Source organism: Lepidochelys kempii, chromosome 1, assembly GCF_965140285.1.
Source record: "Lepidochelys kempii isolate rLepKem1 chromosome 1, rLepKem1.hap1, whole genome shotgun sequence".
In the NCBI taxonomy this organism is placed as follows: domain Eukaryota; kingdom Metazoa; phylum Chordata; order Testudines; family Cheloniidae; genus Lepidochelys; species Lepidochelys kempii.
The window spans coordinates 222,109,646-222,131,817 of NC_136380.1; the positions used below are offsets into that span (position 1 = coordinate 222,109,646).

The 22,172-nt window shown below is 42.4% G+C and overlaps 1 protein-coding gene across 6 annotated transcripts in view; it reads right to left on the reverse strand.

Annotated features, from left to right (window-relative positions):
- Positions 1 to 22,172, reverse strand: part of VWF (von Willebrand factor) — a 227,597-nt gene that overhangs the window by 77,251 nt on the left and 128,174 nt on the right. For all 6 annotated transcript variants that reach the window (XR_012155350.2, XR_012155349.2, XM_073315040.2 and 3 more), the window contains exons 31-34: positions 11,901 to 12,044; positions 10,824 to 10,988; positions 6,351 to 6,394; positions 798 to 975 (exon numbers count right to left, since the gene is read on the reverse strand). Coding sequence is in view for 4 of the 6 variants with exons in the window: in XM_073315040.2 (XP_073171141.2) it covers positions 798 to 975; positions 6,351 to 6,394; positions 10,824 to 10,988; positions 11,901 to 12,044 (531 nt within the window). In the remaining 2 variants the exon portion in view is untranslated. The remainder of the gene's footprint in view (positions 1 to 797; positions 976 to 6,350; positions 6,395 to 10,823; positions 10,989 to 11,900; positions 12,045 to 22,172) is intronic.

Here is a 22,172-nt window from a genome sequence, read left to right on the forward strand (position 1 = left end):
CTTGCAGACATTTGTGAGATGCCATCACAACTAAGGGTATGTCTAGGTTGCCGTTGGAGGTGTTATTGCAGCACACAGAGGCATATCCATGAGAGTTTTAATCTAGTCAACATGGCTAAAAATAGCAGCGAAGCCACAGCGTGCAGAGGCTTCAGCATGGGCTATACCAGCCCACCTAAAACCCTAGATACATACTCAGCTTTCTAGGCCACACCAGGTTTCTGCTATTTTAATCCATGCTAGATAAATTAAAGGTGATGCAGATATGCATACCTGAGCTGCAATCACACCTGTCATTGCAGAGTAGACGTAAACTAAGAAAGGGCCCTTTGAGCCTTCAGGAATGTTAGAGGGAGAGTGATGCCAGAATTTCTCGTAGGAGCTTCCAGGATATGTAATGCTGCACCACCCTTTAAAAAAAGCCAGCTCTCTCCTTTCTTTGCACCCAGCCAACCGCATACCCTAGTGTGAAGGGAGTGGGGGGAGCACAGCCATGGGCAGGGGTTAATCTTCTCATGTGACTCTTAGTCCTCCTTCATCTTGTGCTCATATACAAAGGCTGGCCAAAAAGACCCCTCCCAAGTCCTTGTGCACCATCTGGTCAGAATCCAGCCCTAAATTATTTGAGACTATGAATTTCGATTTTGATAAAGAACAAGTATAAATTCATCTCAGTTCAAACAACTTTGGACTCCTCCTCGGGTTGTAGCTCTGTGTTCCATTCATCAATACGTTTCCTGAATACATTGTAGGTCCTGGGGGAAAAAAACCACATATATGCAAAATAAGTTACTCACATGGACATGTCCAGCGGCAGCCACAGGTTTCCTCAGTTTTAACAGCAGGGAAATTATTGTGACATGTAGGTTTTGACATCTTCTCACAATTAATTCGGTGACTCTCCAGAACCGTTTGGCCACCTGGCAAGCATGTCACAATGTGACACTTGTCCGTTAATATCCATTTGTCACCGGGCTATACAAGAAGATGGGCTGATATTAAAATAGGGTTTGATGCAAGAAAAGAAAATTCAGACAACACTTGGAGGCCTCCACTTAGCAGCTACCAGACTGTGTTCCATAACCTAAAACTAGCAAGTAAAGTGACACTGCCAGCAGTGCTGTTCAAAATAGCCTTGGATAATTAAACAATAGAATGTAACGTATTAGGGAGTTCATGGGCAGGAGAAAGTTAATATAGAAACATTGCAAGAAATAGACTCTGAAATTCCATGCAAAGGATAATAGTCTATAATGGGGGATGCTTTGCTGGAAGAGAATGAAATATCTAGTACTTTTGTCTATTGTTAGCAGAGCGGCCCTGCAGCACAGATGGACAACACAGTCGATAAAGAATTTCCCAGTGCTTTTCTTGAAATACCAATGCCTTTGGTTTTCATGAGTGTAAAATTATTTTGGAAAGTATTCGGAACACAGATGCTCATAGCACAGCAGGAATTAATGAGAGTTGTTTCAAGCTAGTAAAACAAAAGCCTCTTTTCTGAAGGCTTGGAATAGCTGGGTTATTTTACCTATAGTCCTGAACCCTTAAAAATTCCAATCATCCTGAAGGGGATTTGCTGCCCTGCAGGGTGAATGTTATTAGATAACCACTGTGTTCATGTAAAATAAAATAAAAAATACTCTCTTCCTGCAGGACAGTTGGAATTTTAAGGCTCACTAGAGGGCCAATTCTGCAGGGTGCACCTCTGAGTAAGTGGTGCAATCGCAACCTGTGTTCAGTCCTCCGCTGAGCACTCTAGCTCCAATCCTGCAAAGCTTTTAAGTACATGAATAGTCCTGTTGACCTGAATGCCAAATCATTCAGCAGCTTGCAGGAATGAGCTCTAAATTCCCAGGAATATCATCCCCAAAATGCATGCTTCCAAGACTCAACACCCCTAACTGACTAGTTCTTTAGTGGGTGAGAGAATATCTTTTATTGGACCAACTTCCAATAATAGATATTACCTCACCCACCTTGTCTCTCTAATGTCTTGGAACCAACATGGTTACCACAACACTGGAAACAACCCTTCATTGTCAGTCCTAGAAGTTCTACTAGGAATAAAGACAGTGGTTCTAAGAGCTGGATGACAGCACCCCAGATTCACAAGCATAAAGAGCACGGTGAAGAAAGGATGGTGACTATCTAGATATGCTACCTTAAGGCTTCTCCATTTCAGCTCTTCTATTCTTCATGAGAGTGAATAGCAAGGTGACAAAATATCTGGGTTAGACACAGCATAATTCATGGTCTATTCTTGGCACTAGTGTGCAAACCAGGAATAATGCTTTAAAAGTATTTTTCTACAGCTCTGAGCTATGGGATACCATTAGTTCTAAATGAGAACTGCCAGATTTGTAGTCATAAATATTGGGAGTACATATTAAATATGAGTGCATTTCCCTAGGCATGCTTTGTAGGTCTTAGGACTTTGAAAAGATTTCATTATAGCAAACTTCTCTTAAAAGTTGTCTAAGATTTTTCAGGCTTGAGAGCTTAGGGGAAGCTATAAAATAAATAAAAGTAATGTGAGGAGTTTTAAATATGGAAAAAATATTTAGGTAGTAAGATATGACATGTTTTTTAATTATACTTTCCCCTCTCTCTCTCTCTCTCTCAACCCACTGGAAGTAAAGCAACTGGAAGGGTAAGTAGACAGCTGTGCACATCTGGCAAAAAAGGCTTTTTGGTTTTCATATTTCTTTAATTATTTGTATTTAACCCATTTACAGGAAACCTATCACAAAGCATCTAAGAGCTGTACAATAAAACCAAAGCACGACACATTAAAAAATTCAATTAAAAGAATTGTCCGGACCCAGCCAAAGAATCCGGCACAGTGGGAAACCCAGTGACCCTCAAAGCAACAAACAGAGGCTAATTCCCAACTGATGTGGAAATGTTGGAGGGGAAAAGTGGGACAGAAAGCATGTGCATGCAGTCACACAAAACACACATACCAATAGCTGAGGCTCCAGAATGGTCAAGGATAAGTCATCTGAAACAGATGTGATTCCCAGAATGCCAGAGGACGACCCAGGCAAACGTCCTCTCAGAGGGAGCTCCATATCTATTTATTTAGATTTATACACTCATTCTATAACTGAGGACCCTCAGCTCAGAAGGCCAGGCATCTTCACTGAACTCATGAACAGATAGCTTTATCATTTTTAGGGGTTTATCACCAAGGGCTGGTCTACATTAGAAAAGTTCTCCTGGCATAACTATATCCTTTCTTCTTGCAGGGCATGTGGAATCCATAATTTTTGCCTGCCATTTTTCACTAGATATATTACCAATATAGTTGTATCTAGTCTGGATACACTTATATTGGTGTAAAGGTGTCTTATAATCGCATAGTTTACTTCACTTCCTGAACTGGAGAAACTTAGAACTGGTATACACACTTTTAGACCAAAATAGCTGGATCCACTCAAGGGGGGTATTGTCCCTTTTACCACTCTGGTAGAGTTAAAGTGGCAAACCTTTCTAGTGCAGGGGAGTGCAAATAGACTTTCATGTGTACTGGCAACACTGCTTCTCCACCCTAGAGATTAATGAGAGTTGTTTCAAGCTAGTAAAATGGTCAGTTTCACGGGAAGGATGTGATGCCACCACTTTTTGCTAAATCAGGTTACGCTGAGATTACAGATTCTGACACTGAGGAGCCCCCATGATTTCAATGAAAGCTGCAGGAAGTCAGCATCTCTCAGGACAAAGCCCAAAGTCATGAATTACAAGGTGCATGACTAGACGGCCAATTCCACAGGGTGTTGATTTCCCTGACCTCCCATCATGTCAACTCACCTCCTGCAGCAACCCACTCAGCACCTTGTAGATCAGGCATAAGGCCCCATCCTATAAGAACTTAGGAAGGGATCCTAAATCTGCAGTGATAAGGGACTGATCCTGCAGGGATGTGGATGAGTGTTGCGAGAGGGCAGTCCTGTGCTACAGATGGGGCTGCTGAAGATGCTGCTTTTGTTATTTATGAGCCAATAAGATGATCGAAGAGATGGGAGGAGGTGCTCCAGATTGGTGGTGGAGCAATAACTCTAGACCCAATACACATCACAAGGCTTTGAGAAGCTGACTATGAGGGATAGTGTTGTCTTAGCATGGTCCAGGGTGTTGCTTTCAGCCTCTGGTGCCCCACACTGCTATCAGGTTTTTAATGGCAAGCCTGCCTCAGTTTCCCCTTTGTTTGGTCAGTCACCATTTAGCCCCATGTCTATTATTGCCTCATTATGATTCCAGACAGAATATTAATAGTCTCCTCCCCTGCATCCCCCTCAGCATGTTAAAATCTCTTGATCCAGGAGGCAAGTAACCCTCGTGAAGACTCAACAGTCTCAGGCCTCTTTGCTCCACAGGCCTTAGTAACCCTCTGCTGAGGTTGGTAGGAGTTCCCAGTCCCACCCACTCCTCTGGGTTCCAATCCAGGGACCTTGTATGAAGAAATTGGAACCAAGTCCTTCCTGCTTCCTTGGACTGCTTCTTACCACACCTCCCTAGTTGACTGTTTCCAAGATTGACACTCTGATCCTCTTCTTCTGGAGGTCCATTTACCCAGGCACTTTCCCACCAGTCCACTGCTAAACAACTCTGCTCTCAGTAGTTCCTCAGTCTCTCAGAGCTGACCTTCCATTCTGGCCTGCAGCCTTTTCATTTCACTCGCTGTTGCAGGGCTACCGATCAGCCCCACCTGAGGAGGTAACTAGTCTCCCTGTTAACCTTTTAGTGGCTGGAACAACTTGGGGTCTGTATGTTCTACGACAAGCACCTGTGGACACATTTCTGAGGCAGTGTTTGGCTCCTGTAACAGCCTCTGCTCTCAGTATCTTCTAAAAGCTACAATTCCTGGCTGGCTGTAGGAATAACAGAAGATCCTTAAAAAGGCCACTACTCCAATACAATTTCAGATAGGCCAGGCACCAGCCTTTCTTCTTGCAGGGCATGTGAAACCCATAATCTTTGCCTGCAATTTTTCACTAGAAAAATGAATTATAGGTGTAAATCTAAGTATTTGAGCTTCTAACCGCATGATCTGCATCTGTGGCTAGGTAGGCAGAGGTATAAATGTAGAGATTTCAATTATGGATGCAAAAAATTCATGTGCAAATTACGCCGACAAATTGGAGGCTGCCCTTTTGAAAATTCGGCTCTTCATTTATATTAACTGGTTTGTGTTTAGCTTTGTTTGGACTAGGAATGATGATGATTTTTTTTACCTTGAGCCAGCTAACCCCACTTAGCACCTAATGAACTTGCAGTTTAACAATTTTGTTATGATGTTGGCATCTAGGAGTCAATACTATGAGGAACCTTTATTTTAAAAAGGCACCTTTTTCTGAGTCTAGACATATTCAAAAGGACTTATGCTCTGGCCATATCCTGCCTTTCTAAGGTTATGCCTACACTAGGAAAAAAATATATATTTTAATACGTTAACTAGCATAGACAAGGCAATTATAGTTTTAACACAATAAATGATCAAGATGAACTCCAAGATGGAGTCTACAGTGCTTGTCTACACTTAAAACACTATGGTGGCACAGCTGCACCCCTGTAGCATTTCAGTGTGGACACTACATATGCCGACATGAGGGGTTCTCCCATCAGTGTAGGTGGTCCATCTCCCTGAGTCCCTGTCTACATAGGGACTTAGGTCAGCTTAACTATGGCACGCAGGGGTGCAGATTTTTCACACACCTGAGCAATGCAGTTATGCCGACCTAATTTTCTAGTGTAGACTGGGCTTTGTCCCCTACCAGATGATACATGGATTAGCAGAAGCCTCTCCACTCAAGCACTGAGGCTTTGTCGTCTCTGCTTTAAAAAGTCCCTTTTTACAACAAAACAACAAATATGCACTAGTTTAAGTAGAGACAGGGCATCTGTAGTGTTTACTACAAGGTAGTTCAGCAAAGTCAGTGCTCTATTTCCCCATCTGGGGTTGACATTGCCTAGTTTAACGCATGACAAGTCTAAATGATCTCGTCTCCTTTATATTTTCACAGTGGGCTAAAAACCACAGTTTTTTTGTCAGGGAAGACAAGCCCTGAGTGCTAGTGATTTGGCTCTGCGTGCACCTCCTTCAACAGGGCTCAGCACACGACAGGATCAAGCACCATCGGGGCGGAAAAAGGATTGTGCATCGTGCTTCCATTGTTCTATTTAGTAAACTAGCATTTGCATTCTCAGCGATCATTACTGCAGAATAATTAATATTGTTCACCACTTTCTGTGGCAGAGCACATACATAGACATTCATGTTCCAGTCCAGACACTCTACAATATTTTACTTGAAAGGGAGATGGAGGATACAAAAAAAATACACTTACTCTCCTTTTATTTCCATCCTCATCTATACATTCTCTCGTGGGCTCTGAAAGAGAAAGAGACATAAATTTGGCTTATCTCTCAGCTGTCCAGGATCTTAGGTCAAATCCACTAAAATATGGATTCCATCTTTTAAAATGTGACTCAGACTAAGAGATTTTCTTGTTTTATACCCTGTGAATTTGTTCCTGAGGACCGCACGCATCTGCCCAAAATGTTTGCCAGAAGCTGGGAATGAGCGACAGGGGATGGATCACTTGACGATTACCTGGTCTGTTCATTCCCTCAGAAGCACTGGGCACTGGCCACTGTCAGAAGACAGGATACTGGGCTAGATGGACCTTTGGTCTGACCCAATAGGGCTGTTCTTACGTTATGTTCTTACAAGAGGAGATCACAGAATAGACAAAGCCAGGTTACTAGTAGCATAAACTCACATTCACACAGTGTCTTTAATCCCAAAGCACTTTACAAACAATCTGCATGTATAGCAGTTACCAGTTAGGCTGCAATCCTGCAATGAGCACTGAATGGGAACAAAGGTCTGCCTATGTGGAGTTCAACACAAGATCAGGGCCTTAGATTGTATGTTCCTTTGGGTAGGGTCCATGCCAGCTTCTGCACCTCATATACACTTGACCACACTCTCAGTGATTAAAGTGTGATAATATAGTATATGGTATATTTACCAAAGAGAGACAAGTAAAGAGCATGGCCCCAAGTCAGCAAAGTACTTAAGCATGCAACTAACTTTAAGCATGCAAGTAGTTCCATTGATTTCAATGAGAATATGCTTAAATTTAGGCATACTCTGTTCTGATACTATGGTGATGGGCAGCAATATAAAATCCTAAAACAGATATTCTTAAAGTACCTTATTCAACTGGAGTCTCTACATGCATGTGTACAAACACAATGAAACAAGGAGAATATATTAATATAGGACTCATGGATTTCTAGATCACCCGGCCAGAAAGGAATACTGTGATCATCTCATTTGACCTCCTGTATAAAACAAAAAGAAAAGGAGTACTTGTGGCACCTTAGAGACTAACCAATTTATTTGAGCATGAGCTTTCGCGAGCTACAGTTCACTTCATCGGATCCGATGAAGTGAACTGTAGCTCACGAAAGCTCATGCTCAAATAAATTGGTTAGTCTCTAAGGTGCCACAAGTACTCCTTTTCTTTTTGCGAATACAGACTAACATGGCTGTTACTCTGAAACCTGTATAAAACAAGTCATCAGAATTCCTTGTATTAATTTCTGTTAATTAATGGGATATTGTGGCATAATGGTTCGGTTGGCATGTGTTTGGGATGTCCCCATTCCTCACGAGTAGCAAACCTTTCATACCATATTACACTACTCCAGGATATATCACCTATACATCTCATATTTTACAGGAGCAGTATTGTATTTTGCAAATGTTTGAGAAAGCTTTTAAATTTTTTTGACCAGTATTGTTAATGGTATGCTTCCACCTGTAATGCCAGGCTCTCTTAGTACAATTATTCCAGGAAGGGGTAACCTATTTACTTTAAGAAACTTCTAAAAAAGATAACTTTTCTGTTCAGAACAGTGGCACACTTTTAAGGTCTAATATCTCAGTATCTACCACCGATAAAAGCAAGAGCCAAATTGTTCAGACTTAGGCGCCTGACTTTAGGCATCCAAACTTGAGCCTTTAGTCCAAATGCCTTGACCCAATGGAAGGGGGAGATACCAGCTATATAATGGTGTAAAGTTCCTGTTTCCAGTCCTTATAGGTCACATAAATTGCAATAAGAAAATGGTCACTGGTTTCTGCTTCCTGTTTCCCATCCTGGGCCTTGAAGGGAAGCAATTTTGGGAAAGAAATCCCACATTCTATACGGGTAGGGGGGCAGGAAATGTGTCTTTGAAAGCTCATTGTCTAACAAGAAAACAGCTACTTGAGAGATTTTAAAATGTCAGGTGTCCTCTCAGTGGAGATTGATTACATATTTATACGCCAGATCCTGTCCCCTCCCCCAAACACACCTGATTTACATGTAGCAGTACTTTACGCTGCAAATATCCCATTAATTTCTATGGGACTTCTCATGCGGTAAAGTACTATTCAGCAAGGGTAAAGCTGGCAAATGTTTCTACAGCACCTAGCACAACTGGGGCCTGGTCCATGACTAGGGAACTTATGTGCTACCACAATTCAAATAAATACCAATAATAATATGGTCCTATATAATGACTGACTTGGAGCAATAGTAGTAAAATATTGCCCAGAAATAAAAACAGTTCCTGAGAATGTGGCAAAATAAACACAGATGAATTAACTATGTTTTACACAGTGACTTTTTTCTGGTCGTGTTCCTGGATAAAGTCCTTATTTGGTTTATTGCCCAGTTTTAATGATCTGAAATCTTTATGGATATATAGCCCTCAGTGCATAAACCTGTGCAGAAAATGTACATTCTGGAATCCTCATTCACAAAGGGCCTGATTCTGCCTCCTTTTCTTAAGTTCCAGAATACCCCACTCTGATAGTACTTCGATTGACATCAGTGGGACTACTGACACAACATGGCATTATTCTAGGCGAGTACGGGTGGTGTAATTAGGCCCCACAATTATACGGACTTGGATTTCTGCACAGAAGCTGTAGGTACAGAAGTTCTGATCTTTGTAACTTTAGTATACAAACATGGCTTGCTGCATCAGTGCTCCCTGCCATGCCCTCTTGCTAGAGGCAAAGGCTCACCATAGCAGGAGATATCAGACCAGGTAGCCACCTCTTCCCCTTAGCAGGGGGACAGTCATTAAAAGAGCCTGTTTACTCTTCCATGAAACTAAGGCCTAGTCTTCACTTAAAACTTAGGTTGACATAGCTATGGCATTCAGGGGTGTGAAAAATCCACACCCCAGAGCACCACAGCTATGCTGACCTAACACCCGGTGTAAGTGCAGCAAGGTCAATTAAAGAATGCTTCCATCAGCCTAGATATTGCTGCTTGGAGAATGTGGGGATGGAGAAATCCCTGCCATTGCTGTAGTCTGGTCTACGCTACGGTGTTCCAGTGACATAGCTATGCCAGTGTAGTTCCCGTAGCATACACACGCCCTCAGGAAACCCAGCTGCTTTGTTGCTCGGTCTGTTTGAAGGCAGAGTAGGACAGCTACTGAAGTCTGTTTTCCTCTAAAATGTACTATTATTATCTGTTTAGAAGAAGAATAACACAGAGGCCTAACTGTCCTCATGAAACCAATTCTTAAGCAATCAACTGGGTTAAAAATGCAAAGAGTTTGTGTATACACCTGCGCATACACCCACACGCGCAGGCTGCCTTACTCTGCCAGTTTTGTCTAATACCACTGCTATTACCACTACCACCACCGAACTTTATATATTGCTTTTCATCCATGGAGCTTGTAGCACTCTTCACAAGAGGTCAGTGTCATTAGTCCCATTTTACAGAAGGGTAAACAGAGTCGGAGGGAGGGTTAGTGATTTGCCCAAAGTCACCCAAGTTGCCTCAGTACAATGTGAAATTTTCCTATACTGAAAATACATATGGTGAAATCCTGGCCCCGGTGAAGTCAATAGCAAAACTCCTATTGCCTTTAATGGGGCCAGGATTCCACCCACAGAGAATAGTACAAGTACTGAGGTAATCTTGTCTACGGCAACTGGAAAGTTTTTGAGGGTGACCAATATATAAAGGCTTCACTTTGCCAGTCCCAGGAGCATAACACAGCAGGTCTTTAACATAGCAATGTATGTTATGGCAACATACAACTATAGTTGAGGATAGAAAGTGATACGAATGAAATCAAAATCTGAAACGACAGGGGAATTTAATTAGGCAGAACGAGTAAGTCAGATTTGACCATTAGATCACAGCTAAGAATGAAAAAAGTTCTGAGGGATTTTCAATGGCCCTAAGTGATTAAAACTTTGGTTTTACATCTCACCCTAAAGCTGGCAACCCCACTAACAAACTGCCCCCTAACACCATGCTTGGGCTATTTTTCTTCAGTAGGGAAGCAATGTCCCATGGAGAGTCATCAATGCCAGCCACTATAGCTGTGGCTTTTCTTGGTGGTCTTTCATCCAAGTAGTGATACATCCTGTGTATTGATAAGATCCACAGCTGAAAGGGACAGGCCTAAAGTTAAAAATGCTCTCTGAAAGCTGATGAAGTGGAATAGTAATTAGTACTATACTGGAAACATGCGGAGTCAGTCACCGTACTAAGTGACTCTGGCTGTGCAGATGAAAACTCATGTAGCATGTCCATGAAACACTGCCTGACTAGGTATCATTTGGCTGACATCTGGAAATGAGAAAATTGATGGGTTTTTGTCTGAAATTAACTAAAGATTAAGGTAATGAAAGGAGTAAGAAAATACTTCTGTATATTGTACAATGTACATTGTCTTCGTCATTTCTGGTGGTTGTTTTTCTGGCTCCGGTTATAAAACTACATGAAACTTACCCATGCACAGTTTGTTGACAAACGCATCATCCAAGGTGACCATGTCGGGAAGGTCTTCAAATCGTCTTAGCTTCATGATCCTGTCAACATCAGATTGCCCAGCTAGTGTCCTCAGCTGCTCTTCATCGTATCTATCTCCAACTCCAATTGGGAACAATGACACCCCTGGGAAATGGGAAGCAGGTTTTAAAAGTGTAATGGAAAAGAAGGGAGCCTCTTTGCTTTTGATTTGCACCTTCGAGTAGAATTCTAACAGTTAGTTTCAAGTATTATTCATATTATTCCCTCCTTATAGGCTGAAGGCAATTCAGCACAGATATTACTATGTTCTAAATCACTGTAATAGTTATTTTGAGACTTATAATTACAATAACCACTAAAAGACCATGCAAGGTCAACATGAAGAAGCTGGAGACATTCAGAAAATGTTTAAAAGAACTAAAGCTTTGATCATTGGGGGCATGCGGTTTTCTTTGTTTCAACCCATTTAATTAAAAATAACTACACTGAGCATTTAGATCATGTTTTACATCAGTAGATTATAAAGTAATTTGTAAAGAAGGGTGTTGTTATTTCCATTTTACAGGTGAGGAAACTCAGATACAGAGAGGTGAAGTGCCTACGGTCACACAAGTTATAAAGCCCCATACAGTATATATTGGCACACTTACAGGGTATATAAGTTATGGCAGAATTTGACCTACTGTTTCTTACTCTGTTTATGAACCTTACAAGAACTATCTCAATGTAAAAGGGTCTAAATTTATGACCTTTAAATATCGCCACTGTAATCCAGTCGAATCCACAATGGTACTGAGAGAGTGAAAGGCTGTAAATGAAGTGAGGCCTATGTTTGCTAAGCTGTCAAATAACAGGTCTGCAGTTCCCCAAAGTTTAGGGGCATCTGGATCTGGAGATTTTGTTAAGACCCATCTCTACCAAATAGTAAACAATCACATTCAATCACCGCACTCATAACATCATGCCAATATTTGGATTTCTTTACTCTCCATCCTAGCTTATTACTTAAAAAAGTAAGCGAATCACTAAAAATAGTGGAAAAGTGATAAAATTTACTGTTGATGCTTGCAGAATATGCAGCAAAGTCCACTGGATCCTCTGATTTCTCTGATACAATAATCACTGCTATCTTTGATGCATTGGGTCTTCCTCCGTGGGCTTCAGACATAGCATGCAGAACGGCAAAATTTACTGCTTCCCCTAGAAGCAAATTAAAAGATATATGAAAGAAGCAATAAATCACTTTCAAAAAGGCTGTAAAAATAAAGCCTCAGTAGTGGATGATGGAGAGGGGAAATGCTCTTGTCCAAAGCATTTTTAAAAAGTCTCTTTTTTACCATCCTATAAAGTCTCTGTCAGCTTTAAAATCTCACTGATACGGCTAATACCTCCCTATACTGAAGGTCTCTCCTAGCTTCACATAGTCTGAAATAATGGGTGTTTTACTGCCCTTCCCCTGGCTTAACCACTGGTGTAAAGCCATGTATTTTGCCTTGAGGATCACCTTGTCTGGGAGTATTACCATGCCATTGGTTTGGTAGAAGAAAGGAAAGAGGAAGTACTCAAGAGGAACATGTCTTTTATAACCCACCTATTTTTCCTTTCTGTGAAGAAACAGTGACATCCAGTGGACAATTATATACGCCAAAATTATAATCACCAGGGTATACTGTACTGTATTTGTCACCTGCACCGTTCGCAGAAAAGATCTAGTGTGTTCCTGGTTTGGTTAACTTTTGCTATAACTGCAAGGAAGTATATTTTGCCTGATTTCTACCTGCAATTTCTCTGAAATCTGGAAGTTTCAGACTAATCTGGACTATAGCCAAACAACTGCTGCAAAAAAGGATTCATAGAATTCTGCTCAAATGAAAATCACAAATTGGCTTAGATAACATTCATTGTCTCTCTTATTCAATATCTATGAACATTCACTCAGGTAACATTTTCTTCACAATAATGACCTCAGAAAGTATTGCAAATACTTGTATGTAGATATATGTTTGTAGGGAGTATTCACTTTGGAAATGATCATATACAGCTTTCTTGAAAGCTCTTTTGGGACTAGAGTGACCAGACAGCAAGTGTGAAAAATCGGGACGCTTTGATTTTCTAGTTGCTTATATAAGGCAAAGCCCTTTATATCGGGATGTCTGGTCACCCTATTTGGGAGTCACCAGTTCAGAGAGCAGAAATTATACCACATGACATATAGTGTTTATACAAGGTGAATAGTGGATTAAGAATAATCAATACTTGAAACTACAGTTGCGGGGACTTGTTTATGAGCAGTCCCCGAGGCAGAAAATATTTTTGCATAAGCATTCACTGAATAATTTTGAATAACAAACACGTTCATAAAATATGGGAAGCCTGGTCACATATAATCCACCAAGAGAACACCAAAACAGCTCTCATGCTTAAACTCTTTTGATTTAATGGCCTCTGCATCATGCCCCCCCACAACTGCTTCATTAGCGGAGACAGAGCTCCTTTTCTCAAATTACTGAAAGCAACGGCAGCAACTAAGAAGCCCACTCAGCATATTTATTGCTAGCCTGGCAGCAGCAGGTGAAAACGCTGCAAAGCTACAGAGTAGGAAATCATGCTTTCGAGAAGTCTTTGGTCCTAAGAAGCGTTAGGCTTCATATATGTGCATGGAGAGTTCTAAGATGTTAAGCTGAACTTTCTCACTTCTCATCTCACAGCCCTGCTTCAGGAGGCTCTTCTCTTTCCCAAAACAAGGTGTCGTCTACCCACCTGATTCTCCAAGATCCCCTACTCCCTAGACAATTTACAGCCTCCCTGCCCCCCTTATCTCAGCTATTGGCCCTCGTCTCCCATGTTACCAGCAATGTGTTATTCCTTCCCCACCAAGGCTTGGCACCCAACAAACACTGCCTCTCCACATTGGTACATGGCCTGCCAGAAGAGCTGAGACCCACCAGCGAAGGCAGGCAAATCCAGTCAGATTTAAGACAGTCATGAGTACCAAAGTGGCCATACCTTACAGTGACCAGAAACCTCCTTCCTCCTGGCACAGTGACCTCTGACCCTGCAATCTGCAATCTTCTGACCCTTGAAAACTGGCCAGTCCCCAAGTATAAGCCAGAGTCCTATGCATATCTGAAGCACCAGCTTAACCACAATCTCTACCATATATGCTTTTGCTTTCTAGTAACTACCATAGCTAGGCCGGGAGGGAGGTAGAAACAGAACATGGCAAGTTATTTATAACTAATGGATATAACAAAATATAAAGGACAGAATTAACATGAACCTTTCTCAGAGTAGCAGCTGTGTTAGTCTGCATCCGCAAAAAGAACAGGAGTACTTGTGGCACCTTAGAGACTAACAAATTTATAAGAGCATAAGCTTTTGTGGGCTACAGCCCACTTCATCGGATGCATAGATGGAACATATAGTAAGAAGAAATATATATACATACAGATAAGTTGGAAGTTGCCATACAAACTGTGAGAGGCTAATTAGTTAAGATGAGCTACTATCAGCAGGCGAAAAAACCTTTTGTAGTGATAATCAAGATGGCCCATTTAGACAGTTGACAAGAAGGTGTGAGGATACTTAACTTTAGGGAAATAGATTCAATATGTGTAAATGACCCAGCCACTCCCAGTCTCTGTTCAAACCCAAGTTAACGGTATCTAGTTTGAGTATTAATTCAAGCTCAGCAGTTTCTCGTTGGAGTCTGTTTTAGAAGCTTTTCTGTTACAAAATTGCCACCCTTAAATCTTTTACTGAGTGGCCAGAGAGGTTGAAGTGTTCTCCTACCAGTTTTTGAATGTTATGATTCCTGATGTCAGATTTGTGTCCATTTATTCTTTTACGTAGAGACTGTCAAGTTAGCTCTTGAAGAATTCCACCATGATTTCAACAATTTCCATCCCACCATCAATCTCAGCCTAGACTAATCCACACAAGCGGTCCATTTCCTGGACACTACTGTACTAATAAGCGATGGTCACATAAACACCACCCTATACCGGAAACCTACTAACCGCTATATTTACTTACATGCCTCTAGCTTCCATCCAGGACACACCACATGATCCATTGTCTACAGCCAAGCTCTACGATACAACCACATTTGCTCCAACCCCTCAGACAGAGACAAACACCTACAAGATCTCTATCAAGCATTCTTACAACTACAATACCCACCTGCTGAAGTGAAAAAACAGATTGACAGAGCCAGAAGAGTACCCAGAAGTCACCTACTACAGGACAGGCCCAACAAAGAAAATAACAGAACGCCACTAGCCATCACCTTCAGCCTCCAACTAAAACCTCTCCAGCACATCATCAAAGATTTACAACCTATCCCGAAAAATTATCCCTCACTCTCTCAGATCTTGGGAGACAGACCAGTCCTCGCTTACAGACAGCCCCCCAACCTGAAGCAAATATTCTCCAGCAACAACACACCACACAACAAAAACACTAACCCAGGAACCTATCCTTGCAACAAAGCCCAGTGCCAACTCTGTCTACATATTTATTCAAGTAACACCATCACAGGACCTAATCCCATTAGCCACGCCATCAGGGGCTCATTCACCTGCACATCTACCAATGTGATATATGCCGTCATGTGCCAGCAATGCCCCTCTGCCATGAACATTGGCCAAACCAGACAGTGTCTACTCAAAAGAATAAATGGATAGAAATCTGACATCAGGAATCATAACATTCAAAAACTGGTAGGAGAACACTTCAACCTCTCTGGCCACTCAGTAAAAGATTTAAGGGTAGCAATTGTGTAACAGAAAAGCTTCAAAAACAGACTCCAACAGGAAACTGCTGAGCTTGAATTAATACGCAAACTAGATACCATTAACCTGAGTTTGAATAGAGACTGGGAGTGGCTGGGTCATTTATACATATTGAATCTATTTCCCCACGTTAAGTATCCTCACACCTTCTTGTCAACTGTCTAAATGGGCCATCTTGATTATCACTACAAAAGTTTTTTTCTCCTGCTGATAGTAGCTCATCTTAACTAATTAGCCTCTCACAGTTTGTATGGCAACTTCCACCTTCTCTGTATGTATATATATTTCTTCTTACTATATGTTCCATTATATGCATCCGATGAAGTGGGCTGTAGCCCACGGAAGCTTATGCTCTAACAAATTTGTTAGTCCATAAGGTGCCACAACTACTCCTCTTCTTTTTATGAACATTTCTGTTTCCATCCCTCAGAGTCCTCCTTGCTGCTTAATAACCCTGAAGATTCATTTATTTTGACCTGTCTCTGATAAAACACTCCTCTACTCATTCTCAGAGCAAGCCATCTTCCAGGCAGATGAAAACAATAAACTGGGGGGGGGACCCACCAACCTCTTGGTTGTTCTGTGAAAGACTTTTTGGTTTCTGTTTCCTTTGTTTTATATACAAGAAAATCAAGTTTTCCACAGATTTATTTCAATGGAAAAAAAAACCCAGATAGTTACAAGTTATAACACAATAGAAAATCCTTTTCAGTTTACCAAAATTTCTGTGGATATTCCCCACCCTGCTCCTTTCTGGACCGCATCTAGAGAAGGGAACCAGGTATCAAGTAGATGTAAGCGAGAAATACCAGTCACAAAGCACGTGGGCTAGCCCAGAGATCAGAGACCGATTTTTTGCATAGTACCTGTGTTGACACCAACCATTGAACCAGCAGCCAGCATTTCTGAATGTTGTTTTAAGGTGCATTAGAATGGGGCAACAACCCTGCATTTTCAGATCCATGAAGGACATTTTATATGTTCACATTAAAATAACAAACACAAAGTACTGTGGTAAATCAAGACTTAGACACTTCAGTGATGGGCACTATAGAAAACCCTAAGCTGAATAGAAATCATCCTAACTACTCTTGCCTGGGAAAGCCAAGAAATGTTTTTCTTTAAAGAAAATATGGGAATGACCAAATATATACTATTTATTAATGACATCAGGTATAATCCTAGCTCCACTGAAGTCAATGGGAAGTCAACTGCTCATAGTCAAGGGATTTCACTCATACTGTTTTTCTTCTCTGGGGAAACAAAACAAAACAAAACACAGCATTTTACTTGCATGTTCCTTAGGCCCAGACTAGTAGACAACACATTGCCAGAAGTTGACCATTATTGTAAGTTATCCTAGACCTGTTACTAAATATATGGTTTATTATTTGAAATGGTTCTTGTTTCCTACGAATATATAAATATCAAAAATGACTTCAATAACGGTATGTATTTTTGGTACTAGACACGCAGCCTATGAAAAATAGATGTGAAAGTCTTCAGTGCTAAAGGCCTTCATTACATACTGCAGGGAGGTTGAGGGGGGAAGCAGCATGTAACACTTACACAACATGCAAATAGCCATAGAGGACTGTGATGGGGTAAGCACAGAATACTCCTGCACTACAGGTGTTGCTGCATGCATCTCCACTGCCTCTGGAGGCAATAAGCCCACTTCTGGCCTCTGCAGGCATAATGGCCAACATGTTAAACATATGGAGACCTAAATTTGGGCTTCTAAATTCTCAACTATAAGATCTGATTTTCAAAAGTGCTCAGTTAGCTCCCAGAAACTTTTTCACTGAAGTCAATGGAAGCTACTGGGTACTCAGCACCTTTGAAAATGATCCCACTTAGGCGTGGTCTACACTACAAAGTCAGGTTTCAGAGTAGCAGCCGTGTTAGTCTGTATTCGCAAAAAGAAAAGGAGGACTCACGGCACCTTAGAGACTAACCAATTTATTTGAGCATAAGCTTTCGTGAGCTACAGCTACACTTCTCTAAGGTGCCACAAGTACTCCTGTACTACAAAGTCAGGTCGACATACAGTCGTCTTGCTTCGATCTACGTGCGCACGTGTCTACGCTCAGGCCAGGTCTACGCTACCAACTGTGACCAACAAAAGTTAAGTACAGTACAGCTACCAAAGTTCGTATATTGCCTGGGGGCCTGCGTGCTTGGCTGCTTGTACGAACACTACACATGCTCACCAGGAGTGCATGTGTCAATGTAACATGCAGTGCACCACAGGCGAGTAAGCCCACTGTGCCACATGCTGCCATCCAGCACAATGCATTTTGGGAAAATGTTGCAAAGTGTTATGGGATAGAAATGACTTGCAGAGGGATCTTAGGGAGCTAAAGTTCCCAGGAGGCAACTTTCTCCATCCCATAATGCCACCCATATCCCATAGCTTTCATGCCTTTTGAAAAAAAGTCCCACAAACCTACCTCCGCCATCTCTGACAGAAGCATGGAGCCCAATGAGTCTCCTGTATTTGCAGACCTGCAGGAAGTACCACAAGAACGGGGGACATGATGATTTCTTCGAGGACAGTTTGTTGAGGTACATTGCAAAAAATAATTCATTGTTGTTGGTAGCGTTCACGGAGCTGCTGCAGACAGTCAAACGCTACTTCTGGGCCTGATAAATGAGCACTGACTGGTGGGATCTATTGTAGGTTTGGGATGATGACCTAAGGGTGCGGAATGTGAAAAGCCACTTTCCTGGATCTGTGTCCAAAGCTCGCTCCAGCCCTCCAGCTCAAGAGACATCGGAATGAGAGCTGTACTGACAGTAGAGAAGCAAGTGGCAATCACATTGTGGAAACTTCCAATGCCAGATTTCTACCAGTCAGTGGGAAATCATTTTGGAATTGGAAAATTCACTGTGGAGGCCATTGTCATGCAAGTGTGTATGGCCATTACTTGTCTCTAGCTATGCAGGAGTGTTACTCTTGGCAAAGTGCAGGTCACAGTGGATGGATTTGAAGCAGTGGAGTTCCTGAACTGAGGTGGGGTGATAGCATTCATATATTCATTTAGGCAGCAGCGCACCTTGCCTTAGAATACATCAAGAGAAAGGGCTACTTTTTTATGGTTATGCAAACATTGAAGGTTCACTGGGAGTGCTTCACAGAGATCAGTATGGGCTGGTCAGGGAAGGTACATGACGCTCCCATCTTTAGGAACAAAGGATTGTTCAAAAAGTTGCAAGAGGGGACGTTCTTTTCTGACCAGCAGATCATCATTGGTGATGTTGAAATGGCAATAGTGATTCTAGGGAACCCAGCCTACCCTTTGCTCCTCTTGTCCATGAAGCCATACACTGGCCACCATGACAGCACCCAGGAAAGATTCAAGTACTAGGTCAGCAGGTCCAGAATGAGAGTTGAATGTGCTTTTGATTGAAGGGATTCTTGCTAGGATTCTAGATTGGAACTCATGAGAAAAGTATCCTAATGCTAATAGCTGCCTGTTGTGCCCTGCATAATACATGAGGCAAAGGGGAAAAGCTGCCACTAGGGTGGTGGTAGAGGGGCTGGCTGCTGACTTTGAACAGGAGCTAATACAAGAGTCCAACATGGAGCTAGGTGGTTGAGGGAGGCTTTAAAAAAAGCTCGAGTGTTGTCTGGCCCTGGAGCTTTGGATGTTAATAAGAAGAGTGCAGTGCTTGCTGTACAGTTATAAAAATGACTGGGTATTTTCCTGAAGCTATCAATGCTGTGGGGCTTGGTGTGTATTTACAAGGACTGTTTGCTTTGACTACCCTATGCAGTCTGCCATTTTTGTTGTGACCTAATAAAGATAATTTGATTCTCCAAAAATAGAACTTTGAGAAGAAAAAACAGGGCAGAAAAACACCATACAAACACCCACAGGCCATGTTATACAAACTTAACAAATTAACAGGGTGAAAATTTAAAATTAGAAAGGATGTAAACATTTATGTCCATGTGAGTGTACAAACTGTAGTCTATTGTGGCTATGCGTACACCAGCCATGCTTCTCACAGGTCAGGGCATGTGAAGCTGTGGTTTTCCTTGTTGTCCCTGGCATGGAGTGACACAGGTAAGGATATGACTTATGAGGTCATGTGGTATATGTTGGGGGTGGGGGTGCAGGGAACAGCAATAATGAAGTTTACCAGTGACTGCAAAGGGTAGAGTCTGGGATTCTTGGATCTGTAGGTCAACCAGAGTCTGCAGCATTTGGGTTAGCTACCTGAGAAGCCTCACAATGTCCAGGTGTATCTCCCCCTCTTTGTCCTGCTGGGACTCTTAGGCCTTTGTTCCATCTTTTTTTTCCCCCTTTCCATGCCGTTGGTCACAATGGCCCTCCAAGCCCTTCGTTCATGGGTCCAATACAAAAGTGGCTTGCAGGAGTTCACAGAACATGTCCTCGCTAGCCCTCTTCTTTCGCCTCCTCATCAGAATTGGGTGTTCCGTGGGCATGGAGGAAGAATCCCTCAAGACTGCAGCAGGAGGAGCTGCTGATAAAAGCTGATAGATGTACCACTGGATTTACAGTCACCAGGGAACATGAAAGACAAGTTTCAAAAATCCCTTCCATTATTCCCATAAACACTTGTCATAAGAAATGCTTATTGACATTTCAGCTTTGGAGCACTTCTGCACCACACCACTCTCCAACCCCAGCCACGCTGAGTACGGCCCACCACAGGCAAGTGGGGGAAAGATTTTCTGTTGCATGCGGCTATTGAATTTTAGCCCCTATTCCATGGGTACATTTATAGGGCAATGGCACTGAATAGTGGCACTGTTTTCCACAGGCAGTGGTGATTTTAGCGGATCTCTCACTCCAGAGGGTTACAAAGGTATAGAGAGAACACAGCTGCTACTGTGCATCCTGAAATCACCTGAGCCTATGTGCCGCTGGCCTGTTTACTGCAGTCATTGCAGAATGATGTGGGAAAGTTTCCTACTGCAGAGAAAGAAATAAAGCTGCCATCCCTAGAAACCTGTGGGCGAGTATTGCAAGTGTCTCCATGAAAGTGTCATCGAGATCTCTCAGCAGATTAAAAGGGACATCGCTAAGTACATGAACAAACTGTTCCACACGCCTAACCCAACAGGGGAATTGAAAGGCGACGCTAGCTCTGTCTGTTCATTGTACCTCTGTCTCTCCTTCTATGGAGCAAAACAGTAAAAAGTTGATATTTCTGTCTTCTTAGCTTGGGGATGGGCCAAATGCCATCTTTAAATGTAAGCACTGTAAGGGAAAATGCATGCACACACGTACCCAGGTTCCCTACTCCTTCATCAAGCTCATTTGTTCTTGCCTGTGGGACTGGCTACACTGTGGCAGAGTCTCAAAAAGATCCTGGCTCATGGCATTGCTGGAATCTCCCGTTGTGTCTCCTCCTCTGCACACCCTCCTTCTCCTCACTGTTCACAACGTCTTAGGTTCATCCAAGGTATCCACAGTGGTCCGTGGGGTTCTGGCGGGGTCTCTGCCGAGTACGGCATGCAGTTCCTTGTAGAAGCATCAGGTCTGTGACACAGCATCAGATCTATTCTTGTCCTCCCTGGTCTCGTGGAATCCCTGGTGACGTTGCTTTGCTTTCATGCAGCACTGCTGCTGATCCCTGTTGCACCCCTTTGGCTGCACACCCCCATCCCGCAATCTGCCCATAGATGTCTACCTTCCTATGGCTGGTCCATAGCTGTGCTTGCACGTGTCTTCTCCCCACAGGCCCAGGAGATCTAATACTTCCTATTGACTCCAGGCAGGAATGCATCTTGTGTGTGGAACCAGAATGGTCAGTTGGGCAGCTGCATACAACAAGGGTGAGCTGCTAGGTGTGTTCACCAAGGTGGGCCATCATGAAAAGCCATTTCAAAAATCACATGGGGAGGTTTAAAGTGAGGCTGGCTTCTGGCGTCTGTGACCCATGGGGAGAGGAGTATAAAATTGTGACCACTCTGGTCACTGTTGCAGTGAAGAGGCCATTGTGGGACAGCTGCTGGAGGACTGTTAGGGTTGACACAGGTCAGGAAGTGTCATTTACTTGCACTGCAACAACCTCAGTAAGTCAACCATGGCCTTATGCCATTCGGGGAGGTGGTATTACTGTGTTCCTGTGATGGGGCATTTACATCAGCCAGAAACAAATTTTAGTTTAGGCACCTAAAATAAGGGCCTGGGCTCCTAACTTTAGGCACTTAGTTTTTGAAAAACTTGGCCGGTTCTTCCAAGGGCTACTGCAGTGGTGCTACACCCCCTTCTTTCAGAGAACCCAGGTAAAAATCTTCATATGATTTTCTGAAGTTGTATAGAACAAAAAATTCAGATACAATATAATAATTAAAAAATTAGTCTCCAAATAGATGTGATGCCTAGATCATGGAAGGAAGGGGATAGCATCATGGTGCTTATTGCATTTGATTTTAGTTGCTTCTTCCTAACCCATGACTCTCAAGAAAGGTCCTGCATAAACTTTTCCACGGCCTACCATCTATCTCAGCACTCCCTGAACAAGATTGTAGAGTAAAAACAAAATGGCTGGATTA